The sequence below is a fragment of the Lithobates pipiens genome, unplaced genomic scaffold (genome assembly GCF_037356315.1).
Source record: "Lithobates pipiens isolate NorthernLeopardFrog02 unplaced genomic scaffold, aLitPip1_a1.2 Scaffold_13, whole genome shotgun sequence".
NCBI lineage: Eukaryota > Metazoa > Chordata > Amphibia > Anura > Ranidae > Lithobates > Lithobates pipiens.
Window position 1 is genome coordinate 101,940,238 of NW_027507718.1, and position 26,756 is coordinate 101,966,993.

The 26,756-nt window shown below is 45.9% G+C and overlaps 1 protein-coding gene across 1 annotated transcript in view; it reads left to right on the forward strand.

The window, feature by feature from the left end:
• LOC143975859 (protein shortage in chiasmata 1 ortholog-like) overlaps positions 1–26,756 on the forward strand; it is a 156,748-nt gene that overhangs the window by 129,109 nt on the left and 883 nt on the right. Inside the window, exons 13-14 of the mRNA XM_077478416.1 lie at positions 23,842–24,297; positions 25,889–26,017. Coding sequence (XP_077334542.1) covers positions 23,842–24,297; positions 25,889–26,017 — 585 coding nt within the window. The remainder of the gene's footprint in view (positions 1–23,841; positions 24,298–25,888; positions 26,018–26,756) is intronic.

Genomic DNA, 26,756 nt, shown 5'->3' on the forward strand with positions numbered 1-26,756 from the left:
TTATATATTTTTTTTAAAGCAAAGGCCCTACAGATTAAAATGGTGGGTGTTTCATTTTTTTTTCACGCAGTATGTGCGCAGCGATTTTTCAAACGCATTTTTTTGGGCCAAGTAAATGGATACCAAACACCACATGGTTTAAAATTGCGCACAAGCAGAGGAGGGCTACTGCTAAAACGACTGCCCTCGATCTGACCTTTGTGGTGCTACCTCACATGCATAGCGCAATTGCTGTTTACATATGGCGCCAGAACGATGCTTGCGTTCGCCTTTGTGGGAGAGCAGGAGGGGACAGGGGTGCTTTGTTTTTAATTATTATTTATTTTGCTTTTTTATTTTATTTTTAAACTGTTCCTTTCATTTTTTTTTTTTTATCATTTTTATTGTTATCTCTGGGAATGTAAATATCCCCTATAATAGCAATAGGTAGTAACAGGTACTCTTTTTTTTTTCAAATTGGGGTCTATTAGACCCTAGATCTCTCCTCTGCCTTCAAAGTATCTGACCACACCAAGATTGGTGTGATAAAATGCTTTCCCAATTTCCCAATGGCGCTGTTTACATCCAGCGAAATATAGGTCATGAAATGCTCGTAGCTTCCGGTTTCTTAGGCCATAGAGATGATTGGAGCCGTTCTGGTCTCTGATCAGCTCTATTGTCAGCTGGCAGGACCACCGACTGCATTCTCAGGTTCCCTCTTGGGACAGGATAGCCAGGGAAAAACATGAAAGACGGTGGGGGGTCATTCCCTCCCACTGCTTGTAAAATCAGTCTAGAGGCTAATTAGGCACTAGGATTGCTTTTACATGAAAGCCGACCACTGACTAACAAGAATGATACCAAGATGATACCTAAACCTGCAGGCATCATTCTAGTATAACCACTCAAAGTCCAGCAACATACCAGTATGTTGCTGGTCCTTGTTGGGCATATATTGTAATCTTTTTTTTCATGCAGCCTGTGGGCTGAACGAAAAAAAGAGATTGATCAGTGGGTATGCCCACCATTAGAATACCTCCCTTCATCCACCCACTTCTAATGATGAGCATGCATGCACCATTTATATATGCCAAAGCATGGGGGCATCTGCCCCAAAAGTTAGGAGCAAATCGCTCCTCCACCCCTGCTGCCCCCATGTTTCGACATATACATTTTTTTAACTGTGGTGGTGAAATCACCTCATCATCTGGAAACAGAAGGGCTCTGATGATCTCTTCCTGGAATTTAAGGAAGGATCTAGTCCGTCCTGAAGCTCTGTATAGCACATGAGCGTTCAGCAAAGCCAATTGAAATAAGTATACAGACATTTTTTTGTGCCAGCGTCTGGCCTTACGGGCAATTAGGTGCGGCACCAACAACTGGTCGTTGAGGTCCACCCCTCCCATGTTGTATTCGTGGACACAGAGGGGTTTCTCCACAACACCAGTTGCCGTAGGAATTTGGACTGCCGTGTCTGCGTGAAGCGAGGACAGAACAAAAACATTCCAAGAATCCCTCCACTTCACTGCTAACAAATTATTACACCTCAAGCAGGCTCTCTCCCCCCGACTGAGACGGGATTGGCCAGTGAATGGGGGAAGTATGGGTGCTGCAGAAGTGGTTGGTTCCCAATTAGGATTGGAGAATTCAGCAGGAAGGGCACTATGGGCACGACGTGCCTGTGTTTGTCTTCTTCATAGTGGCAGCGGGACACTACTCATGCTTGCCACCTCGCCAGCTTGAACTGCACTTATGGGACTTGCCATATCACCACGTGTTACTGCAGTGCTGGATGTACAACCAGGATGTACTAGGCCACTGGTGCTTGCCAGTTCACCAGAAGGAATAGTGGCACTAGTACTGCTCTGCTCTATATGAGGGACCTGCGGTTATTGCACCTCATCGACAGCAGAAGAAGATCGGGGTCTGGTACGCCTGACCTTGGGAAGGACTACAACTGCATCGTCAGAGCTATCTATCAGGGTGCTGCTGTCGTCTACAGGATCGTAATCTGAGCCTGAATCTGTCAGATGAGTGACTTCCCCTTCACTATCTGTCATGCTCAGAAACGTATAGGCCTCTTCACTACTGTACCTTTGATTTGACATTTTGGTCTCTAAATTTAGTGGTACACTAGTGAGACTTACAAATAAAAAGCTCCTGACTGTTAGCGACTGATTCAACGCTACCAAAAAAACTGTTGGTCAGGCCTGATCTCTGCGAATGCTGCAGTTATGTGTGTAGTGTTTTGTAAGTGACAGTGATCGATTGATACTGAACTTGGGTGGGCTGGACAGAGGGGCTAACACTGTGTTTTTGGGAACCCTAAACCGCTGGGGACGCTAGTATAGATATGATCCGATATTGATCCGTTCCGACACTATACTACTAAGGGAGGCGTATGTTGCGTGCGTGGGTGTTAGCAGTACTGGCACTAATTTGACACTGCCTGGGGTGACGCAGACCCTATCTGATGCTAAAACCTAACTTTGAACACCTGCTGGGTGATCAGGGGGTTAGACTTTTATTGGGTAAAATACGGCGGGTGCCCTGACGCTATAAAAATAAATCTAGCTAAACTGCATCACCCGTGATACTTATACTGTGATCACAGGTGACACAGGGTAATCAAGGGGTTAAACATTTATTGGGGGGTTAGGGGGGTCCCTAGACCTATCTGGGACTAAGACTAATTACCCTAACACTGATTTTTGTCACTAATGACACTAGTTTAGCGATCAAAAAAGAATCTGATTGCTGTACTGGGTGACAAAGTGATAGGTGGTGAATGGGTTAATTGGGGAGGGGGTGATCGGGGGGGGTGAATTGTGTGCCTACGTGACCTGGTGTCAGTGTAGTGTTGGTGCACTTACTTCCCGCCTCTCGGTCTGGAACGAAAAGACTGACACGAGGAGAGATGACATCACTTCCCCTGTCAGTTTTTATAGTTACACAGACAGGGGAAGGATATCATTCGTCAGGACCGATCACCAGATCCAGACCAGATATCATTGGCCTGGGCCTGGGAATTGATCAGTTCCTGATCGAATCCGAGCGTCGGGGGCGGCGGAGGGGGGGGGGCACGCGCACCCCAGCCAGCCGTGCGCATCACGTAATATAACTTGATTTTGCTCAGGCAGGCCAACCTGCCGCCGCAAAACTGCGGCGGCTGGTCCGGAACTGGTTAATTTTGCTTTTAGTTCCACTTTAACATCTTTAATCTTTAATTTTCTAACTCAGCCTTTCTTAAGCAGGATTCCACAAAACCCAGGTTTCCTTCAAAAGTTGTTTAAGGCCCCTTTCACACTTCTGCGACCTGAAAGTTGCACAACATTGATATGGCTTTGACGTGACTTGAAGCAATGCCTGTGTAATGGTCTGTGGACCTCAAGTCTCATCAAAGTTGGACCAAAGTAGTGCATGGACTACTTTGAAGTTGCTGTGACTTGAAGTCGCACAGATATGAACGGTACTGATTGAAAATCATGGGGAACGACTTGTCATGTGCCTTTGCAGTCCCAAGTCGCAGGACAAGTCCCAGAAGTGTGAAAGGGGCCTAAGGATTCCTAGAGTAGCATTGTATTGATCTCCAAGCTACATAGATCAGCAATGTAAGAGGACAATTTTCCGTGTTTTCATTTCATGACTATTCTTAGAATTCATTTAGTCAATATAATCTTTAGCAGGGGTCAATTGGGAGCTAGACATTATGTAATCGAATTCCTCAAAATATTGAGAAAGGCTACTGTAAAGCGATAGTAAACCCAAAAGCAAACATTTACTATATTGCAATTTACTGATTCATAGATGTGATGGCTGCATTCGTTTTCTTTTTTAAGCTTTCCTTCCTTTTTTTCATCTGGTGATCTGTTCAGAAAGTCTGTTGTTTTTCAAAGAACAAGCTGTCCTGCGGACGTACCAGTTAGAGGGTGGAGACAAACCATTTAACACTGACAGGGGTGCTGTAAAAATGTTATCCCAAAAAGAAAAAAAAAAGTTCACTGTAACTGCTTAAAAAGTGTTGGAATTTGGCTTCAATCAATTAATCAGTAGTCAGTCATCGCTTTAGTATCTGTATTCTGGCTTTCTAACTTGTACACATTAGAAAGTTCTGGAACTGCAGCCAATCAAAACTGTTACATGAAAGTATCAAAATCTCTTGATTGGCTGGAGTTCCAGAACATTTGAATGGTTACAAGTTAGAATGACAGCCAGCATCAGCAATTCAGCAGTTTTTGTCATTTCTTCTGCCCTGCACCGATGTGCAGAATAGGGATTCTGGGCATGGACGTGTTTTGGGACAGTACATGGATCTGTGGGACTATGGGATTTATATCAAAATCTGTGAGCAATCCCACAGAATAAGAGACTGTTGAAAGGGGTGAGTCTTCCGGCCCAAACTTCAGAGGTGGATGACTAATCTTTATTCCTGGAAGAAGTTACACAGAAGGTCACATATCAAAAAAACAACAAATGAAGATTCCTAGCTTACCTACCACCCAGGCTGAAACAAATCGATTTAACGCTGTCTATCTGTTTATGTTAAAAACAAGGGATTTAGTTTGCACATATTTGAAAATATGTGCGTACGTTGCAGCAACCCTGTCACGGCACCCCGGGGGTTCTGCAGTCCTAACTCTATAATTTTGAAAGTCTCCTGAATTGGACCACATATATAATAAAGGGCAGGTATGCCTGGAGGGAAACCATCCCTCCTTAAATGTATAGAGAACACTGGACACCCAGTAATCACGTAACGGCCGCAAAGGTATCCAGTGTGTCACCTCACCAATAGTACAAACAAAGAGCAACCACCCCAACCTAGAACTGGCTTTTGCAGCAAGGAGCACATGAAAGGGCAACGCATGTCAGAAAACAACAAACAAAAATTCCCAGCTCAGTAGTCGGCCTGCAACAAACCAATTTAACCCTGTCTAACTGTTCACGTTAAACACAAAGGGTTTAGGCCATACACTGCTCAAATATTTCCAAGTGCAAGGCTGACCGCAGGTCAGCCTGTATTTGTAGGAGGACTCAGGCTGCATAAAGCCTGCCCTCCTCTGCCTTCTCCTCTAGTGGACGTTGGCTCTCGTGCTGACGTCACTTCCGGCGGGTCAGAGGAGGACATTCTGCTGCTCTGGCGCTCGTGGACGGGGGTGCTTTTGGCCCCCGCCGACTCCGCTTGTGGGCATCTGTCTCAGCTTCCTACGGAGGAAGGGGGTTCACCCGCCGGCAGCTTCTGTCTGCACGGGGGAGCCTTCTCCCACCCGCCTCCTTCTCCGGCTGCCTCTGCTGGAGGGGAGGGAGGTTTCTGTCACAGGCTTCCCCCGTGTGGTTCTGCCGGGGGGGTTCGTCCACAGTGCTTGTCTCCACTGGGGAGCCTATCACCCGCCCGCCTCCTTCTCCCACTGTCGCTGCCGGAGGGGAGGGGGGATGGGTGCCAACCACAGGCTTCCCCCGTATGGTGCTGTCGAGGAGGGGGGGTTTGCTAGCAGCTCCTGTCTTCACGAGGGAGCCCTTCTCCCGCCCGCCTCCTTCTCCGGCTGCCTCTGCTGGAGGGGAGGGGGGTGGGAGGTTTCCGTCAGAGGCTTCCCCCGTATGATTCTGCCAGGGGAGGGGGGTTTTGCTGGCGGCCCCTGTCTCCACGAGGTAGCCCTTCTCCTGCCCGCCTCTTTCTCCGGCTGCCTCTTCTGGAGGGGAGGGGGGAGGGAGGTGGCAGCTGCGGGCTCTCCCGCCCGCTTCCTTCTCCTGGGGGTTCGGCCAGGGGAGGGGGGTTCGATCGCCTGCCGAGCGGAGGGGGGGCTGGTCCGCCCCTCTCTCCCCATGTTGTTTCGGCCGCCCCGCCTCCTGTCCCGGTATTCATGCTGGGGGGGTGTTTCGTCCCCCGCCAGCTCCACTCATTGACCCCCGGTTGTTCCACGGGGGGGGGGGGGGTGTTCGGCCACCTGATGACTCCTCCGTCTCCACGGGGGCCTGCTTCTCCTGCCCGCTGGCTTGCCATGGGAGGGGGGGTTGGGGGTTCAGGTGTTTCTGCCAGGGGGAGGGGGGTTCAGATTGCCTGTTTCTGCGAGGGGAAGGGAGGGGGGGATCGTCCGCCTGATGGCTCCAGGGAGCCGCTTCTCACGCCTGCCTCCTTCTCCTGGGGGTTTTGCTGGGGGGGGGGGGATTCGGTCGCCTGGTTCTGCCGGGGAGGGGGGGGTCCGTCTGCCTGGTGGGGGTCCTCATGCAATTTTTTAGGTTCTCACGCATGTTCGGTTTCTCATGCAATTTACGGTTTCTCATGCAATTTACGGTTTCTCATGCTATTTTATGGTCTCATGCAATTTACGGTTTCTCATGCTATTTTACGGTCTCATGCAATTCACGGTTTCTCATGCAATTTACGGTCTCAGGCAATTTATGGGTCATTACGCAATTTAAGTTTTTTGCAATTTACGGCTTTATGCGATTACGGTTTACGCAATTTACAGTTCTCATACAAATTTTGTGTGTTGACATTTCATGTGGTCATGGTTTTCTCGTACGATTTATGGTTTCATGCTATTTACATTTCATGCAATTTACAGTTTTCTGCAACTTACGGGTTTTTCTTGCAATTTGCGTTGCTCATGCGTTTTGCGTTTCTCAGGCGGTTGACGTTTTCACATTTTTTCGGTTCTTATAGGGTTTTTCAGGGTAGTCATGGTTCTCAGGTTTTACATTTTCCCATGCAATTTACGTGTCTGATGCAATTTACGTGTCTGTTGTATTTTACTTGTCTGATGCTATTTATGTGTCTCAGGCAACTTCTTATGTTTTCATAAGTTTTCCGTGTTTCTCATATTTTTTCCCATGTTTCTTACGTCTTTCCCATGTTCACGTTTTCCCATGTGGTTATGTTTTCCCATGTGTCGTATGTTTCATGTTGCCCTTCGTTTGCGGCATTTCCGTTAGCTGGTACTTACATCCAGGATCTGTCACGTCTACAGGTCCATACGGGCTGAGGTTTCGTTGTTAATTGATTGTCGTCCCACAATCTTCTTGCCTGTAGTCCACACATCATATGTATAAGTTCACCGTTACACCTTTTACTAATACTTACCACGGTGTGTGGGTACCTTAGCCCTGAGTGTTCGTTTTTTTTTTTTTTTTTTTTTTATTAAATCTTTTTATTTTATAAACATATAAAATGTACATACCGTTAAGAATAAAGAAACTACCAAGAGATAATCTTACACAATTCCATCAGTGTCACGATTAGTAGCTCCCTACATACATTATTCTTTCTATCACCCTTTAAACCCCTCCCATCCCCCCATCCTCCCCCCCCCCCCCCCCCCCATACCCTCCTAGTGCCTTATCTTTCAACCACCTTTTTACTGTGCCTTAATTTTTGTGAAATTAGTAAACAATAAATATATTACCATTATCCTACTTTCCCTCACATAGATTACTTTGTCACTCTTCTAATCTATTCTCCCTTCCTTATAAAATCCCCTCAGTGTTTAATTCTCTCTTACCGTGTGCCCATTGATACCCTTTATGATGGACAAACCCATTTTATCCAGCCATGGTGTCCACAACTTTAAAAAACCACCTTCTTCTAGTGTATACCACTTTTTCCCTCCATATAGTATCATCCATCACCTTTATCCATTCTTCACACGTGGGGGATCTTACCGATTGCCAGTTCTGGGCTATTAACTTTCGTGCCTGAAATAGGCCCCTTATCACAGCTATTTTAACTTTTTCCAATATCTTCCTGTCTTCTATTTTTCCCAATAAGCATATCTCCTCCCCCGGTTTAAGCATGGTCCCAAAAGTATTGTTAATAACTTCCACTATTCCTGTCCAGTACCTACATAATTTTGGGCACTTCCACATCATATATATCAAATCCCCAGTTTCTTGACACCTTGGACATTTAGCGTCCACTCTATAACCAAATCCAAAAAGTTTTTTCGGGGTATAATAAGCCCTATGTAAAAAAAATAGCTGGGACATTTTTTGTGCAGGGGATTCTGAAACCATGGCACTACCTTCTAATATCTTTCTCCACTGTGCTTCTGTTATGTTTACTCCAAGGTCCTCTTCCCACCTTTTTTTTTTTTTTTTTAAATCTTTATTTATGGATTGCAGGCAATACAGAAACATACTGATCAAAACATGTTACTCCTCTTTCCTTGGTACCGATTAATACACATATTACAGTAAACAGATCAATTGGAAAAATAGTATGCGATAGCATTATCACTGTGAGTAACCTACAGCTACGACACCGGCTCTCCCATCCAGCTGGCTACCCAGCAGTATATTAACGTCTGAGTCCTCCTCCGAGATAGGGCCCCGTCCGGCCGTCTCAGAGAGGTCCCTTGCGGCGCTGCACCTTGTCGCCATTGGGGAGAACCCTGGGCCGCATCATCTTTAAAAGTTGCCCTTCCTCGGTAGGGAAGATGAGGAAATATTGTGGCCACACCTGGACAATCACTAGTTTTTTACTTAAGTTGAGGGGAAGGTAAAGAGTGGGGGGAGGGGAAGGGGAAAAATGGGGAGGGGAGGGGAATGAATGGGGAAGAGCAGAGCAAGAGGAAAACAAACAGTGGGGAAGGGGTGGGGGAGTAAGGTGGGCCAGAGCGGTCTATGTGTGGCGGGATGGAGGGGAGACTCCAGTGGTTCCCGCTAGCCGGGTCTTCCCTTCACTTTCCACCACTGGACTCACTGATAAGTCTTATATTCAGCAGAAAACCTGAAAAGATTCCAAGGCAACCAGCGGGTGTCGTGATCCTCCTCCCTATCCCCCATGGCCGCCGTCATCCGCTCCATACGATAGATATCGCTAATCCTCGCGAACCAATGCGTTACCGCCGGTGAGGACTGTTGCTTCCACATGCTAGGTATGCATGCCCTGGCTGCACTCAGGAGGTGTTTCAAGAGGGATTTACGGTATCTTTTCCCAGACATAGGAGTCAGGTTAAGGAAAATCGCAGCTGGGTTATCCCGAAGGTCAACCGAGGTGAGGTCATAAGTGATTCTTAGGACTTGTCTCCAAAACTGAGCTAACTGCGGGCATTCCCAAAAGATATGAATCAACGTACCCGCTTGCGTACCACATCTCCAGCACATGGGGCTGTGTCCCGGAAACATGGCAGCTAGGACCGTGGGGGTCCTGTACCAGCGAGTCAAAATTTTGTAAGTGATTTCTTGATACTTGCTGCACAAGGAAGACTTGTGAGCAAAAAGGAGAGCACGGTTCTTTTGGTCCGTCGAAAATTTAACACCGAGGTCTCTCTCCCACTTTCCAATGAACGACGGGTCCCCCTGTGAGGAATGCTCCAAGAGGATGCCATACGATTGTGACAGTGAACCGCGTATCGGACCCTCTCCCACGCACATCTCCTCAAACTGGGTCAAGGCTCTACGGAAGCGGCCACTGGATGGCAATGATTTGAGGAAGTGTGAAAGTTGGGCCAACTTCCATCTGCCCAACGCAGTGTTCCCCAACGTCTCATAGAAGTCCGAGGGGTCCCTCCAGTCCCCTGATCCCAGAAACTGGGAGGCCCGAACTAGGTCCTTGTCTTGATGGATTCGGAAGGATTTGTCGAATGTGCCTGGCACAAAATGAGGATGTCCCACTATGGGGGTCAAGGGCGAGGGAAATCCAGGCACCCCTGCCAGTATGAAATATCTATCTAGTTCCCGCAGCGTGGGCTCAATAAGGGGGTGGGCACGAGTCCTCTCAGGCAGGCTAGTCCCACTCCAAGGCAAACCCTCAATGGGGCACGAGACCGATTCCCGCTCAAGTCGGACCCAAAGTTTACCCGCCCCGTGTCTGCACCAATCAACCGTCCTACTCATGTGAACCGCCATATAATATAAAGCTGGGTCCGGAAGCCCCACCCCCCCTGTGCTTCGAACGTTGGAGCAACGTCCGGCTTAGCCTCGACGGTCTATTCCGCCACACATATTTAGTAAACATGGATCGCAGCGCTCTAAAAAAGGATTGGGGGATCTTTATAGGTAGGGCTTGCAAAAGGTATAATAACCTTGGCATTACGTTCATTTTGAGTACGTTACACCTACCAAACCAGGAGGTTGCCAAATTAGACCACCTTTCCAGGTCCTTGGCGAACGTCTGCAAAAGGGGTTGAAAGTTCAACCGAAATATAAGGTTTGGGTCTGGGGGGATCTTGGTGCCTAAGTACTGGATAGCTTGGGTCGCCCAGCGGAAGGGGACATTTTTGCTCGTGTGGGCCTGGGTGGTGGAGGATAAGGAGACGTTAAGTGCCTCCGATTTTTGTAAATTAATCTTGAAATCTGAAAGCTTTCCGTAATGTCTTATCTCCGATAAGAGTACCGGTAGCGAGGTGTGAGGGTCGGAAATGTAAAACAATAGGTCGTCTGCAAAGGCAGCAACCTTGTGGTGGTATGATAGCGTTTCTAACCCCTTGATGTCGGCGTTAAGTCTAATGTATTGAAGGAGAGGTTCCAGGGAAAGAACAAACAGAAGGGGGGACAGCGGACACCCCTGCCTCGTACCATTACTAATTGTAAAGCGAGCTGAGGAGGCTCCGTTAACTCTAACCACCGCTGAGGGGGACGAGTAAAGGGCCGCTATCCAGGAAAGCATAGGAGGTGGCAGTCCTAGGTGTCTCAGGGTGGCCAGAAGAAAAGGCCAGCTCACCCTGTCAAACGCCTTTTCGGCATCCACTGATAAACACATAAGCGGTACTTTAAGGCGCTTGGCGCTGGCTATTACGTCAATAGTTCTCGTTGTGCTGTCTCTGGCCTCTCTCCCCCGGATGAAACCCACCTGATCCAGGGGTACCAGTCGCTGAAGGACAGGTGCAAGCCTCTCTGCTAGTATTTTCGTAAACAACTTGAGGTCACAATTCAATAGCGAGATGGGCCTGTAACTCGAGCAGAGCAGCGGGTCCTTCTCCGGTTTAGGTATGACCGAAATACTGGCCTGCAGGAGGTCCGGCGGGACACCCTGGCCTTCCAGTGCGGCATAGAAAGCAGCGATAAACGGCGTGGCTAGTAGGGAATGGAATGTTTTATAATAAGGGACGGTAAACCCATCCGGGCCAGGCGCCTTGCCCTTGGGTGAGCCTGCCAAGGCGGCTGAGAATTCCTCAGGGGAGATCGGTTGTGCAAGTGTCTCCACTTCGTCCTCTGACAGGGAGGGTAGGCTCGCTGACGCAAGGTAAGATTCAATGGCTGCATAGTGGTTTTGGGGGTGGTCTCCCGACGGTTGGGGGTGCAGATTGTACAGTCCCTCATAGAAGGAACGGAAGTGTTCTGCGATTCCCTTTGAGTCATAGATTTTGGATCCTGTGGCAGAAGAGATGGCCGGAATATAAGACGCATTACGCTGTGCCCGTAAGGCGTTGGCCAGAGACCCACTACACTTGTCTCCAAATTCATAATATGTCCTACGGGTCCACAAGAGTTTGGTCTTGGCTTGGAAAAGGGAATATTCCACCTTTTTTTATTTCTAGCCAATCCGTCCCTAGTAATAAATTTACTGCAGAGCTGTGCATATATCTCAGATATCAATCCCTTAGATGACTCCCTATTCACTACATTTTGAATAAGAGGGGTTTTACACCATACTACCATTTGATTTCTAAAATGTGTTTGTAGGGAATGTCTTATCTGAAGATATCGGAAAAACTAGTGGCTAGGAACACCATACTCCCTCCTCAACTCCTCAAAAGACTTCAACCTACTTCCCTCATATAGTTGGGCCAATCTTACCACACCGCACTTTTCCCATACACCTACTTTACCTATAGGTGTCAGGTCTGGAAAGTGCTTATTATCCCACAGTGGGGTATATTCTGTTGGTCCTACGTATCCCATTCCTTTTTTTACTGCCTGCCAGACCTTTGTAATTAATCTTAGTGTAGGGCATTCAGAAAGGAATGAGTCAGCTTCCAGAGCTTCCACCATTTTAACATGCTTAGTGTTCGTTTTTATTTTCCTGTCTTGGCGCTGCAGGTTGCTCGGGCTCACTTCTGCATTCATTAGGGTGGTGTCATCAGGTTCACATTCATGCGCTTTTGGCACCCACGTCCTTAAACTTTAGGTCCTACATCCTTTAATTGTCAGGTACCAGGGGGTTTGTTGTGTCACGGGCGGGTTGTTGTTAGGTTTCTGGTCGTCACACACAGTTGGGTTGTCCGTGTTCTTCCACCGCGGGTTACCCATCACGCCTATGGGTTTAACAGATTGAGGTGATCATTTTTAATTGGCTTGGTCGGTGGCAAGTCTTCTCATCTGTTCTTACACCACTCACATTTTGTTCTAACTCACGTTTCTCATGCAGTTAGCTTCTCATACGCTTTGTCCTCATGCAATTTACGTGTCTCATGCAGTTTACGTTTCTTAGGCAGATTACGGTTTCTCATGCAATGTTACGTTTCTCATGCAATGTTATGGTTTCCGGTCATGTTACGTTTTATGCAATGTTATGTTTCTCATGCAATGTTACGTTTTCTCATGCTATGTCACGTTTCTCTCGTTTTCCAGGTTCCTCTAATTTTCCAGGTTCCTCTCGTTTTCCAGGTTCCTCTCGTTTGCCAGGTTTCTCTCGTTTGCCAGGTTTCTCTTGCGTCCCCAGGGTTTTCTCTTGTACCCCCAGGGTTTTCTCTTGTACCCCCAGGGTTTTCTCTTATGGTTTCATCGATTTGCGTTTCTCATGCAACCTGCATTTCCTAGGCAGGTCATGTTTTTCTAGCAGCCTCGGTTCTTATGCTGCTCACGGTTATCAGATCACGCTACTCATGTTTCTCGTTCAGTCACGTTTCCTTCTCGCAGGTTACGTTCTTGTCACAGGTTTTCTTTGTCTGCTCACGGTTCTCTCGCTAGTTGTATTCCTGACCAGTTGGGTGTGATTCCAGCCAGGGGAGTGGTGCTTCTGGCCCAGGGTCTCACTTACTTCAGCCAATCTACTGATTGGCACCCCGGCCCTTTCTGTTACATCTGCATGCTCGCAAGACGCAGCATTTGGGGGCCGCACTGTTGTCAGGTTCTTGGAGCTCAGTAGTCGGCCTGCAACAAAATGATTTAACCCTGTCTAACTGTTCACGTTAAACACAAGGGGTTTAGGCCATACACTGCTCAAATATTTGCAAATATATGCGTAGGTTGCAACAGCCCTGTCACGGCTTCCCAGTGTACTGCAGTCCTAACTATCATTTTGAGAGTCTCCTGAGTTATAGCACATATATGATGATGGATAGATTAAGCAGGGGTAAGCAACCTCTTGAGAACAGTGTGCCAAAAAAATGTTTCAACGAAATTGAGCATTTTTATAACAAGAAAATGTCAACTTCACACTTATAAAGTAAATGCTATAAACTACTTAGTAGTGAGAAATTACCATACTGCACTCTCACGCCTCAGATCAGCCCAAATTCCTGGAACTCCACACTTCAGATCAGCCCCAGTTCATACACCTTCACACCTCAGATCACTGTCCCCCCAGAAAATCTGTTTCACAACTGTACCCCCCTGCACATCTGCCCCACCACTATAACCACCTGCACATCTGCCCCACCACTGTAACCCCCTTCACATCTGCCCCACCACTGTACCACCCTGCTCTTCTGTCCCACCACTGTAACCCCTGGCTCATCTGCCCCACCAATGTACCCCCTTTCTCATCTGCCCCACCACTATAACCCCTTGCACAGCTGCCCCACCACTGTACTACCCTACACATCTGCCACACCTCTGTACCCCTCTGCTAATCTGTTCCACCACTCTAACCCCCTGTACATCTGCCCGACCACTGTACCACCCAGCTCTTCTGTCCCACCACTGTAACTCCTTGCACATCTGTTAAACTGTCGTACCACCATGCTCTTCTATCTCACCGCTGATCTTCTGATCTGTCCTAACACTAAACATATCTGCTCATCTGTCCCACCACTGTAACCTCCTGCTTATCTGCCCCACCAATGTTCCCCCTTTCTCATTTGCCCCACCACTGTACCTCCTGCACATCTGTCCTACCTCTGTTCCCCCTTCTCTTCTGCCCCACCACTGTACCCCCTGCTCCTGTGTTCCACCAATGTACCATCTTTCTCCTCTGCACATCTGTGCCACCTCTGTACCCCCCTGCTCATCTGTCCCACCTATGTACCTCCTTTCTCCTTTGCCCCACCACTGTACCCCCTGTACATCTGCCCCATCTCTGTGCCCCCTGCTTTTCTGCACAACCACTATAACCCCCTGCTCAACTGTACCACCATTTCAGCTCTTTTCACATCTACCCCACCGCTGTACCCCCCCCCTCTCTTCTGTCCCACTGCTGAACCGCCTGCTCATCTGCCCCAACACTGAACCCCCCTGCTCATCATTCCACCACTGTAACCCCCTGCTCATCTGCCCTATCACTGAACCCCCCTGCTTTTCTGTCCCACCTCTGAACCCCCTTCTCATCCCTCCCACCGCTGTACCTACTGCACATCTGCCACACCACTGTACCCCCTTGCTCTTCTGTCCCACCACTGTAACCCCCCACTCATTTGCCACATCAATGTACCCCTTTTCTTATCTGCCCCACCACTGTACCTCCCTGCACATCTGCTCCGCCGCATCCCCATGTACTTCTGTCTCACTACTGAATCACCTTCTCATGTGTCCTAACACTGAACCCATCGGCTCATCTGCCCCACCACTGTAACCCGTTTTCTCATCTGCCCCACCAATGTACCTCCTGCACATCTGTCTCACCTCTGTATCCCCCTGCTCTTCTGCCCCACCTCTGTTCCCCCTGCTCTCCTACCTCATCACTTTAGCCCCCTGCTCACCTGTCCCACCAATATATCTCCTTTCACATCTGCCCCACTGCTCTACCACCCTGCTCTTCTGTCCAACTCGCGCATGCGCAGTAGGGAACCGGGAAGTGAAGCCGCAAGGCTTCATTTCCTGTTCCCTTACCGAAGATGGCGGTGGCAGCATCCGACGACCAAGGAATGGTTCAACCTCAGGGTGCTGACATCGCTGGACCCTGGGACAGATGAGTGTCCTTATTTTAAAAGTCAGCAGCTACAGTATTTGTAGCTGCTGAATTAAAAAAAAAAATTTGCAGGACTCCTGCTTTAACCACTTTAAGACCGGGCCTCTTTTTTAGCTGTGGTGTTTACAAGTTAAAAACATTTTTTTTGCTAGAAAAATTACTTAGAACCCCAAACATTTTACATTTTTTTTCTAACATCCTAGAGAATAAAATGGCGGTCGTTGCAATACTTTCTGTCACACCTTATTTGCGCAGCGGTCTTACAAGCGCACTTTTTTTTAAAAAATACACTTTTTTAAATTAAAAAATAAGACAACAGTAAAGTTATATTGTGAAAGATAATGTTACGCCTACTAAATTGATACTCAAAATGTCACGCTTCAAAATTGCGCCCGCTCGTGGAATGGCGACAAACTTTTACCCTTAAAAATCTCCATAGGCGACATTTAAAATTCGACAGATTACATGTTTTGCGTTACAGAGGAGGTCTAGGGCTAGAATTATTGCTCTCGCTCTAACCGATCACGGTGATACCTCACATGTGTGGTTTGAACACTGTTTTGCGGGCGCTACTCACGTATGCTTTCGCTTCTGCACGCAAGCTCGGCGGGACCTGGCGCATTTAAAAAAAAATATTTTTTCTTATTTATTTTACCTTTTACTTTTTATTTTTGCACTGTTTTAAATTTTTTTTTAAACATTCCTTGTAATAGAAACAAAGCATGACAGGATCTCTTAAATATGAGATCTGGGGTCAAAAAGACCTCAGATCTCATATTTACACTAATAAAACATAAAAATGTTGTCATTTAAAAAAATAAAAAGAATAAAATGGCCCTTTAAGAGCTCTGAGCGGAAGTGATGTTTTGTTGTTGCTTCCGCCCTGCAGTGTCATGGACACATGTGGAGGCCATCTTCCCCTCACTCGTCTTTATGTCAGCCCAGGAGACAGACGCGATTGCCTCCACCGCTGCCGATGGCTCCGGTAAGCGGCGGAGGGCACCAGATCGCGTCGGGAAGTGATTTTGCTGCGAATCCGCTGCAGAGACCACTTTTATTTTGTACCGGAGCACTGGCCGAACACAGGGATACTGGGGGTTATGGCAGCTAGCTATAACAATATCTGTCCCCAATTTAGGGACCTACATCAGCGTGCGGCGGTCCGCAAATGGTTAATGTTCTCATGTGATTGTGACTTATTTACTTAGTCATGACTAAAAGATTCATCAACATAGGTCCTTACAAATATATAATAGAGACACGGACTGAGTGACATCAGTTTTAAATGGCCACAGCAGCCAATTTTATTAATCAAAGAATAAAATAACATATCAATAAAACATACCAATAAGTGAAAATCCAACAATGTAATGCCCAACAACAAGGGGTCTTTGGGTGTCCTTAATGCACAATTTTAGCTGGTATCGATCATGTCCTCAACCGGCTCGAAGACGTTCCAACATCATATATACTTCCATATTCCTTTCACCCAGGGGACCTCGCTCCTGGGAAAACCACTGCTAACCAAGTGGAAGTGCCATACTTTAGATGGACCCCATGCTTTTGGAACCATGTAATTACTGACCTCCCAAAAATCCCTTGACCCCCCACATGAGCTTGAGTGAACACCTTATTCAAGCAAATCCCCCCACACCTGCAGCGCCCTCAGCAACCCTTCCTGGAGCTTGGCCACAAACTTGCCTACCTCCCTGTTCAACTTAATTCTCGCCTTGTTCAGACGACCAATGGAGCAAGCAAAACGCCACGATATCCGACCATACAAGGATGCACATCAAGCTCAAAACGTCAAATTTTACATCCCTCAACAGAACCCTGGCGGCCCGGACCCCCAAATCTTTATCCCCAGTCTGCAGCACTAAAACATTGGGGGGCCTGTCACTCTAGAATAGTAATGAAATTTAGAGAGGGCTTGGCCTCACATCATCCCCGGATCCCCAGCCATTTCAATATAGCTTCATGCTGTGGAATACCAAGTTGCCTCCCCTCAGGATGAGCATCAGCCCTCACAGCCCCCCAAAAAACATAGGAATCCCCCAAGAACAAGTCAAGAGGAAGATCTGAAAAAAAAAAAAAAAGAAAAACATACAGCCATGAAAACACACAATGTAAAGAACAGCTGACGACATCAGAGCAAATGAGTGCGAACATAAATCTTGAAATGATCTGACTCCCACCCCCCTATACATCTCACTACCTGTGGATCCAAAACCCATCTGGCCGCCTCCGTAGCTGCCCCCACACAAAAGGAATGAGAATTGAACTGGTAAACCTCTCTGCCCCCCCCCCCCCAGCCAAACAGCTGCAAAAAATAGCCAAATACTAAAAGCACGATAAGGACGATCCATCCTCGTGCAGCACAAAGGCACCAAGTGCCGACCCCCTCACCTCTACAAAACGCTGAACTGAAGAAACTGAGCCAACCGAGTCAGGCAGCACCCGAAACAAGAACAGAGTAACCCCCTTTCCCAACTGATCAGTTTTAGATTTCCCAACATAAATTCAGACGCAGTCGTAAGCCACTGTCACATCCGAGACTTGCAGCCCACCCACACCACACCTGTTCTTGCTTACCAGTTCCCCAATCCGGAATGCCCCAAAAAAGGCCAGCGCTAAAAACCACAGTGAACAGCCACACCTCATAAGCAGAGGTGCACACCCCAGGCAACTCCTTCACTAGTTCCTGAAGCAGATCAAATGAGACCGGGTGCCTGGTATCTGGCTTCACCCTCCCATGCTGAAAACCCTTCATGGCCTGTCTTACTATAAAGTCTTTGGTCACATCACTCAAGCTGTGCATCTGGAAGAAAAAAGCTAACGCAGCCAAGCCCTTGTTCATTTTTGAAACTGATGTGCCCAAGGTAAATTTCGTCCCAATGACATACAATAGCAAAGACAATCGATCCGGAGTGGAAAACGAACCACCGACTGAACTTACTAGAGCGGACCACTCACCCCAAACTGAGGGTACGTGGGCTGCATATTCATCACCCTCAGATTGACGTAACAGCTCCCCTGCTACTCCAACGCCAGTCTCCACAACCGCTCGGGACAAAGAACCCCCCCGCTCCTCTACTGGTGCCAGCCATTGGAACCTCTCCCACTGGAAACGAGACAATGAATCGGCAATGAAATTCAGAACACCTGGGACATGAACAGCTTGCACAAAACAATTCAAATTTAAACACTGCAAGACAAGGTGATGCAGTAAGCGCACCACCGGTGGTGACGAGGCAGACAGGCTGGACACAACTTCCACCACCCCCATGTTGTCGCAATGAAAACAAATTTGACAATCCCGAAAATTAGGGCCCCATATATCGACGGCTACCAAAATCGGAAATAGCTCCAATAATAGCAAGTTATGCAAGAACCCAGCCACTCGCCATTCCTCAGCCCATGCTGCAGCGCACCATGCCCCTTGGCAAAATGCCCCAAACCCGGGAACTGCCTGCAGCATCAGTGTAAAGGTCAAGGTCGAAAGCCACCACGACCAGAGCCATCCATAAAGACCTGCCATTATAGAAGGCCAGAAACTCATCCCAAACCCACAGATCGGCCTCGTGCTCACGCGAGAGCCTGATAAAGTGATGCAACAGTGTGGCTCCTGAAGTGGCGGTGCTGAGATGAAAATTAAGCTTACACAATAAGGACTGTAATTGTTTAAGCCTAACCTTCTTTGCTGCCTTTACCTCGTCAACCATCCGACACAGATCTGCTAATTTGTCAATCGGCAAGCAACATTCCATCATTCGCGGGTCAATGACAATACCCAAGAATTGTATGACTGTGGCAGGACCCTCCGTATTTTCAGGCACCAGAGGAATCCCAAACCGTGTTGCGAAATATTCCACAGTGTGTACCAAAACAGAACAAACTGAGGAATCTAGGGGACCAATGCAAAGGAAATCGTCAATATAGTGTATCTCCAATCTTACCTGTGTCTCCTGTCATACCACCCATTCCATAAAGGTGCTAAAAACCTCAAAATACGCACAGGAAATGGAACAGCTCAACGGGAGACAGCGGTCAAGAAAAACACTGCCCATCCCAAAAACAACCTAGCAAATGTTGGCTCTCTGGGTGAACCAGCAGCAGGCGAAAAAAACAGATTCGATATTTGTCTTCGCCAACAATGATCCCTGGCCATAACGTTGTACCCAACCAACCATGGCATTGAACGAGGTATACGACACTGAAGCCAAGTCTGCAGAAATGGCATTGTTCACTGAGGCACCCTTCAGATACAACAAATGGTGTATTAACCTACATTTGTTGGGTTCCTTTTTGGGGACCACCCCCAACGGAGACACATGCAAAAACGGAATGAGTGGAAGGTCGAATGATCCAGCCATTCTTCCAAGTTCCACCTCTTTTGCCAATTTGTCAGAAACAACCTGAGGAAAATGCCACAATGATTTCAAATTCCAAGGCCGTGAAGATGGAGCCACAGACATAGAACACGAAATGCAAAAGCCATAAGGAAAACCCTCAGCCAGGAAATGTGCAGCCTCCCTCCCTGGATACCTACCTAGGAATGGCTCCATCGTGGGAAGGCTTACAGGTGTCCTCCCTTTTTGAAGCAGACTCACCGGGTTGGGACTTCCCGCTCTTAAAACATTTGTTATAATCGTATGAGCCCCCGCAACTGGAGCGCTCATGGCGGAAAAAGGCCACGCCAAAACAGAATGACCCCTCGTTGAACTGCCAACAAACTCCTCTTTTAAGGTTGGCCGACTTTCCAGCAGCACCCGCACTGCTGCCCCCCCTACCCCCCTCGAGTAAGGGCTGCCCTCGCCTGAGCCATGAGCGTCATCCAAATGTCCTTATGATCCCAGCGAAAGCCAGGTCGCAAGGGCGTCAACATAGCAGAATCTTTCCCAATGGTGTCAAGATAGTAGAAAAATGGAGAACAATTCTCCGGTTCCTTTTTGCCAATGAAGCTGGCCAAGATGGCAAAAGCCCGAAGCCAATTCGAAAAAAGTGCAGGGGATAAGCCGCCATCGGCGCTTCGCCTCTTCCTCTTTCTTGCTTTAATCTGCCTTACCTTTCTCTATATTCAATTTCTCCAAAGGCAAGAGGGAGAATATTTCAACATATTCCCATTTCAGATTTTTTTCCCTGACATCCTGTTTAAGATGGACACAAAGCACACGTAAATCTCGCATTTGCCAACCTAACCCTATCCTCTGTGGACTCCTTCGCCTTGTGGGGCTCTGACCCCCCAGCCATCTCAGTCTGCGATGCAGACGCAACACTGGAAACAGAGGACGCGACTGCCTCAGTCCCACCGGCTGCCTGTCTGCTGCCCTGTGAATCAGGCTTCACCATTGCCTGCTGGGTCACAACGGGCCAATAACTCTCAAAAACCTGCAAAAAATGCAGCCAAAAACTGGCAGGAAGAAAGTCGCAAGTCTGGGGGCTCCTGAACCTCCCACTGACCTGACACCCCCGAAAGAACCCCCTTTGGAACCCATAAGCTAACTGTCCCACCCTGACAGTCAGAAACATAAGAAGAGAATGACTTACCAGGCTGCAACCGTGCGTGCTGAACCACGACCAGCCACTCACCCGGCTCCCAGCTGGCTCAGTAGGGCAGGGCGTCTCTCTGCAGACTGCCCGTCGTCATCTTCACTTGTGACCTCACCGGAGCTCCTGAGCTAACTGTCCCACCCTGACAGCCAGAGAATAACTTACCAGGCTGCAACTGCGCTGAACCACAACCAGCCGCTCGTCCAGGCTCCCAGCTGGCTCAGTAAGGCAGGGCACCCGTCGCCATCTACACTGGTGACCTCACCGGATTCGGCAGAAGATTCCCACTGTGTCAGCTTTCCATGTGCCCTGCGGTCTGGCGACTCTGGCTCAGGACTCCCGGAAGCATCCTCGTCTTCAGCCGCATCTTGCAAGGACCATAGAGATGACCGAGGACCGGAACGTCCCGATCATCATCACTTCCGGTTCTGGTCTAATGTAAACGGGCTGTTACCAGCCTGTGAAAGCATTGGATCCAACTAATCTTGATTTGATCTGATTATTTTAAGAGCAGAGGAGCAATCTGGGGTTTAATAGACTCCAGATCTGAGTAAAGAGTACCTGTCACTGCCCATGCTATCACAAGGGATGCTGTTCAACCCTTGTGATAGCAATAAAGTTGATGCATCGGTTCTGCACACATAAACAGCGATCGCACCACACGTGAGGTATCACCACGAAAGTTACAGTGAGGGCAATAATTCTAGCACCAGACCTCCTGTGTAAATCAAATGTGGTAACCTGTACTGGCTTTTAAAATATCACCTATGAATGATATAATGTACCATAGTTTGTCACAGTTTTATTAGACCAGTGTTTCTCAGCTCTATTTAGGTACTCCTTTATAAAAGTATGTCAATGTTTATCAAGAACCCCCTGCTGTAAATCTCCTTATCTCAGGTAATTTTTGTCATTAGTATAATTTTTACTTATATCCTTTATCGTGTATAAATGATTTTCAAGCACCTATTGATACTTATTTAAAATATTGATATCTATTTTATAGATCCTCATCACCTCACCTTGAATGCTATAACATAGAGCCACACACCACCCCTGCTGATGATTAATTGGGGAGTTTCACTTTCTACTACATAATCTACGATTTAGCCCCAGCAGGAGATGTTCAGCTGTTAACTGATCTGCTAGCTAGTATTTAAGCACATGGTAGAAAAAAGCAAAATCTGAGATGGCAAGAATGTAGCCCTGATGTCTATAAAGCAGCAAAGTAGCATTTAAACACATCCCAATGAGAATATCAAAGCAAGGTTTTAGTTGCCAAGAGCATAGCCCTGATGAAGTCATCAGAATTCAAACATAGCATGATACTTCTAAAACACTATGTTTTGCTGGATTGTGTAATAAACTTCAGGAATGTGCCTTTTACTCGCTTTGCTGTTCTAATTTGCCTGCATCCCTGGTCTGTAAATCCAATTATACAGTAGATCTGAGGGCAAAAGGAAGTCAGATAGGTATTTTTAGTTATGATGACCATTTTAAAATTACAATGTCTCCAGGCAGCTAGTTGTTTCTGCTCTATAAAAGTACACATCGAGGCTAGGTTCACACCAGTATGAATTGGATGCAGGTTTCCCCCCGCATCCAATTTGCATGTCAGGAGATTGTGACTGGCTCTCTAAGAAGTCGGTTCACACATCTCCATAGAGGCTCTGGTGTGAATTGCACAGGAGTCCTGTGCGTCTTCTGGTCCATTTCAGGTCCGAATTCAGACAAAAATTCAGACTGAAATCAGACCTGAAAGGGTGAACAGGGATGCACCGAACCCCTGCTGTGAGCCGCGCCATGCTTCAATGTGAACCCAGCCTTATATCAAAACTTTTACAATGTATCAGCTGGCTATGGCACAGCAGTGTGGTTCAGTAAGACTACACTTGTCTTTTAACCAGTTTGGCCAGTTCAGACCTCTCAGCTGTACTACTTTTAGCTGGATAGTGCAAATTGTTGGAGGATGAATCTGGCAGGGCTTAGTGGAGTGAGTGAAATTTAATGCCGCGTACACATGATCGGAATTTTGGCCAGCAAAAGACCGATGAGAGTTTTTCATCAGAAAATGCGACAATGTGTATGATCCATCGGAATTTAGCTGGCCGAATTCCCGCCAGCAAAAATTTGATCGCATGTTCTCAATTTTCCCGATTGTGTGTATGCAATTCTGATGGACAGAAACTCACACATGCTCATATTCAACTACGACATGGAAGCTATTGGCTACTATGTATTGAACTTCCTTTTTCTAGTCCCGTCGTACGTGTTGTACGCCACTGCGTTCTTGGAATTCCGACGGGAAAACCATCAGAGCTTTTTCTGACGAGAATTCCGATTGTGTGTACATGGCATTAGAATACACTTGTAACCTGGGCAGACAATAATGCTGTTTTATAGGCTTTTTTTGTTAAGCAGAAAATCTCTGTTTCCGCCAAAACAAGCCAGGGCACTTGCTACAGGCTTTCAGCATTATGCTAAAGCCTAGTACACACTGCTCATTTTTTTTTTCATTAAACCGAGGGGGCTGAATTTAAAAAAAAACTGACCACTCAGGTCAGAGCCTCTGTACCAACTATGCGATGTTAGTACATTGGTCTCCCCTGCTGTTCTATTGTGTTCTGATAGGGGGGGAGCTGCACCGCTAGAACACTTCGGTCAGTGCTCTCAGTCATTGGCTGGGGGCGCTGATCAGGAGTCGTCAGCATACCTTTTTCAGTCGTGCCCCTTCAACAGAAGCGGGCCAAAAGGCTGCAGTACACATAGGCTGAATGTTGGTCAGCTTACATTAAATCGGCCAATGTACGGGGCTTAAGAGAAATGTAATGCCTTAGGAAGCCCATTCACACCTGAACGCAGATTGTTGGTAATCTGCATTCTGTGCACATTTCCTGTATCGTGTTCAAAACACACTGCAGTGGGTGTCAGTGCAGTGCCAATGACATATGAATTGCAGTTCACAAATGCAACAAAGAAGTACTATGCGATCCGATTGCATGTTTGGTGCTGTGCTGAAAACACGCTGTATGCACATTCCTGTGCGATTCCTCGTGTGAACCGGCCCTTACTGTTAAAACAAAGTAATTTCACTGACGCCAGTATGTGCATGAGTCTTTTAGTTGGACCGAAAGATTGGAGCGCCACAACATAGAGTTGAAATCCAAAGGGGAGACTTTATTCAAAACATGTAATAAACCTACTATGCCTTCTTCACCAGGGCTTAAAGTGATTGTAAAGTCTCAAGGTTTTTCACCTTAATGCATTCTATGTGTCTTGTTTTTTTTCTAATGTTCATGTTTTAGGAATACTAGAAGAGAAGCAGACATATGTCAAGCAAAAATACCACTTTCAGAAAACTGGCACACAGTTTATTTCTCATGCTCATTCTTCATCTCAGATAAGTGTTTTACAAAGACAGATCAATGGTACTTTTCACATTGACTCAAAGGAGGCTGATAAAACCCTGGTAACACAGAAGGAAATTCAGCTTGATAAATTAACAACTGTTGTAAAAGGTCAAGATGTAAAAGAGAACACATCATCAGTTACTCAACTACTATCAGTTAGCGAAGTAAATATCAATCATACCAATTTCAGAGATAATTCAGAAGCACATAAGTGGCAAGATACTGGCATTAATAGACCTAATACACTGGAACAAGATGATGTTGACCCTCTATCCAGCTTTATTATCCTTAGGACTAAAAGACCATTAGATCAAGGTGGAGAGAAACGAGCACAAAATCACATAGTGCAAGGTAAATAAATTTTCATATTTTGCTTTATGGTTATTTCGATGTCTCTTGCTTTCAGATTGCCTTTTCTCACACTGTTTCTGACAATTTACTCACCAATATTTTTATGATGTTTCATGCTTACTAATAATGGAGTGAAGAGTTGAAAAGCTTTTTTTGGTTCAGGCTAATAGAGAAAAAATGAGCACCACACCATGTAATCTTGCTGGGGCCATTGCATTATGAACTAGTTTTTCGTACCATGGTTTTACTCATACTGAGCTTCAAGATGCCAGGCTGAAGTTGTTAGTGACACTGCAATGAAGTATTTTAATTAACTGTGATAGGCTGCTGATTATCTATTAAAGTGATAACAGTCTATTCTGTGAGGTATACCACTTTTATGACAACAAACACCACACAAGTAATTATGAGTAGTGCAGAAGTAGTCCTGCACACATTTATTGTGTTTTGGAAGCCACTGTATCATTGGCTTAAAAATGTATCCAGGTCAGTGATATATCTTGCAAGGAACTTTACCTCATATACATACTAGAACTTATCTTCTGTTAGTGTTAGGTGGGAAAATCGGCCTTTACTATAAATTACATGGTCAGTTCCAGTATTTCCATAAAGATACACTGCACACTAACCCCTCTTTAGTAATAGTAATCTTTGCTGCAATGCAGTAAGCCAAATGGATATTCTGAGGTTGCTGGGTTGCCTGTAAACTGAAGTCAAGATGTGTGCACTTCTGAGGACATAGGGGTGTTTAGATTTATTAAAACCGGAGAGAGCAAAATCTTCTGCTGCTCTGCATAGAAACCAATCAGCTTCCAGTTTTTTTTGTCAAAACTTAGTTGAAAAGGCTGAAGTTAGAAGCTGATTGGCTACCATGCAGAGATGCACCAGATGTTGCACTTTCCAGTTTTAGTAAATCAACCCCATAGTGTACCTATTACGCTTAAACCATTAAATTAAGTTATTGGAGGGTTAGTAGTCACTGCAAAAAAAATAAACCTATAATGCCCACTACTAAACCTAGTATAGACACTAGTACAGGTCAAAAGGCATTGCTATTAGTGAGTCAAGTGGCTCAAATTAAAAAAATGCATTATTCATTTTATTGATTCAGGTAATATACAAATTCAAAAATCAACCTACAAAAGTACCCAATACCATTCAATACTCATTTAAAATTGACAGCGTTGTTAAGGATAAAGGTACAGAAGTCCAGAGCGTCACTATGACTTCACAAGTGCACTAATAGTAATCCTACTTCTACCAAATGCCAGGCTAATTTATCAAATACCTAATTGCCATAGAGGCGCAATTCCTAATCTGAGTCAATAAAAAGCAGGATAGTGAGGACTGCAGTAATGATGTGCAAACTGTTGAATTTGCAGACATAAATAGAAGGGTAATATTTTTAATAACATTATATTAAAAGCATAGCATTTATGTATGGTATAAATTGCCCCCCCCCCCCCCCCCCCACACTGGAGTTTTTCTTTAATTTTGCTCTCCTGAATGTTGTTTTTATTGTCAGTTTGACAAGAGATAAATTATAAACAATACCTTGCCTTAATTGTGTAAATGTATTTCTTCTGTAAAGTCAATGATGCAGAAAACGGAAAACCAGAACACTGTGAAAGCCATGGTTTATCTTCTGACACTGTCAGTCCTCAAGAGCGCATAAAAGAACATAAATACCAGATGCTAACTGTTCATTTTACAGTTTCAGGTATTATTCTACATATATTATTAGACATTTTATAGTAAAGAAATTCTAAGGTTTCTAAATATATAGAATTATTAGAGCTGGTTTTATTATAAGCGTATAGTGTTTTTACTGTACTAAGTGAAAATGCACTCTGCAAAGAATACATGATCATATTGCAAGGAAAATAAAAAAAACAGACAATGCTCAAAACATTTTTTTTGTGTAATAGCTACCTGAACTTTTTTCGATAAAACCGTTTGTTTATAAACCCCTCCACTTATTTTTGTATGCGCTGATTGTTTGATTATTTTAAAATTGACATAGACAGCTTAAGAAGTTACTCCTCTACTTTCTATAGTTTCAAACATAGAGGGAGCCTGAAAGAAATCATCTTCTGTGGTGCTCTTGCTTTAAATTCCCATAATGCTCTGTAAAACCTGTGACGTCAGTGCACCCTGTGTTTAATCTTTATTTGAAAAACAAATATTTGATATAAATAATATAAAAACACACATGAAACCCCAATTTAAGAATGATTATATAAATAAAAAGCATAAAATTTACCTCAAAAATGTCTACCTATAGTTTCCCTAAAAGCAAGTGCAATGTTTACCGAGGCTGATTTAGTAATTTTCATCTCCAAGTCTCTTGTTGCATGCACTGTTTGGATTACAGTGGACTATAGATTGATTACTGTAGAAGCACCAGATGCCTATACCCAGGCTTACTGCCCAATCCAACCTACACATGTGTTAAAGCA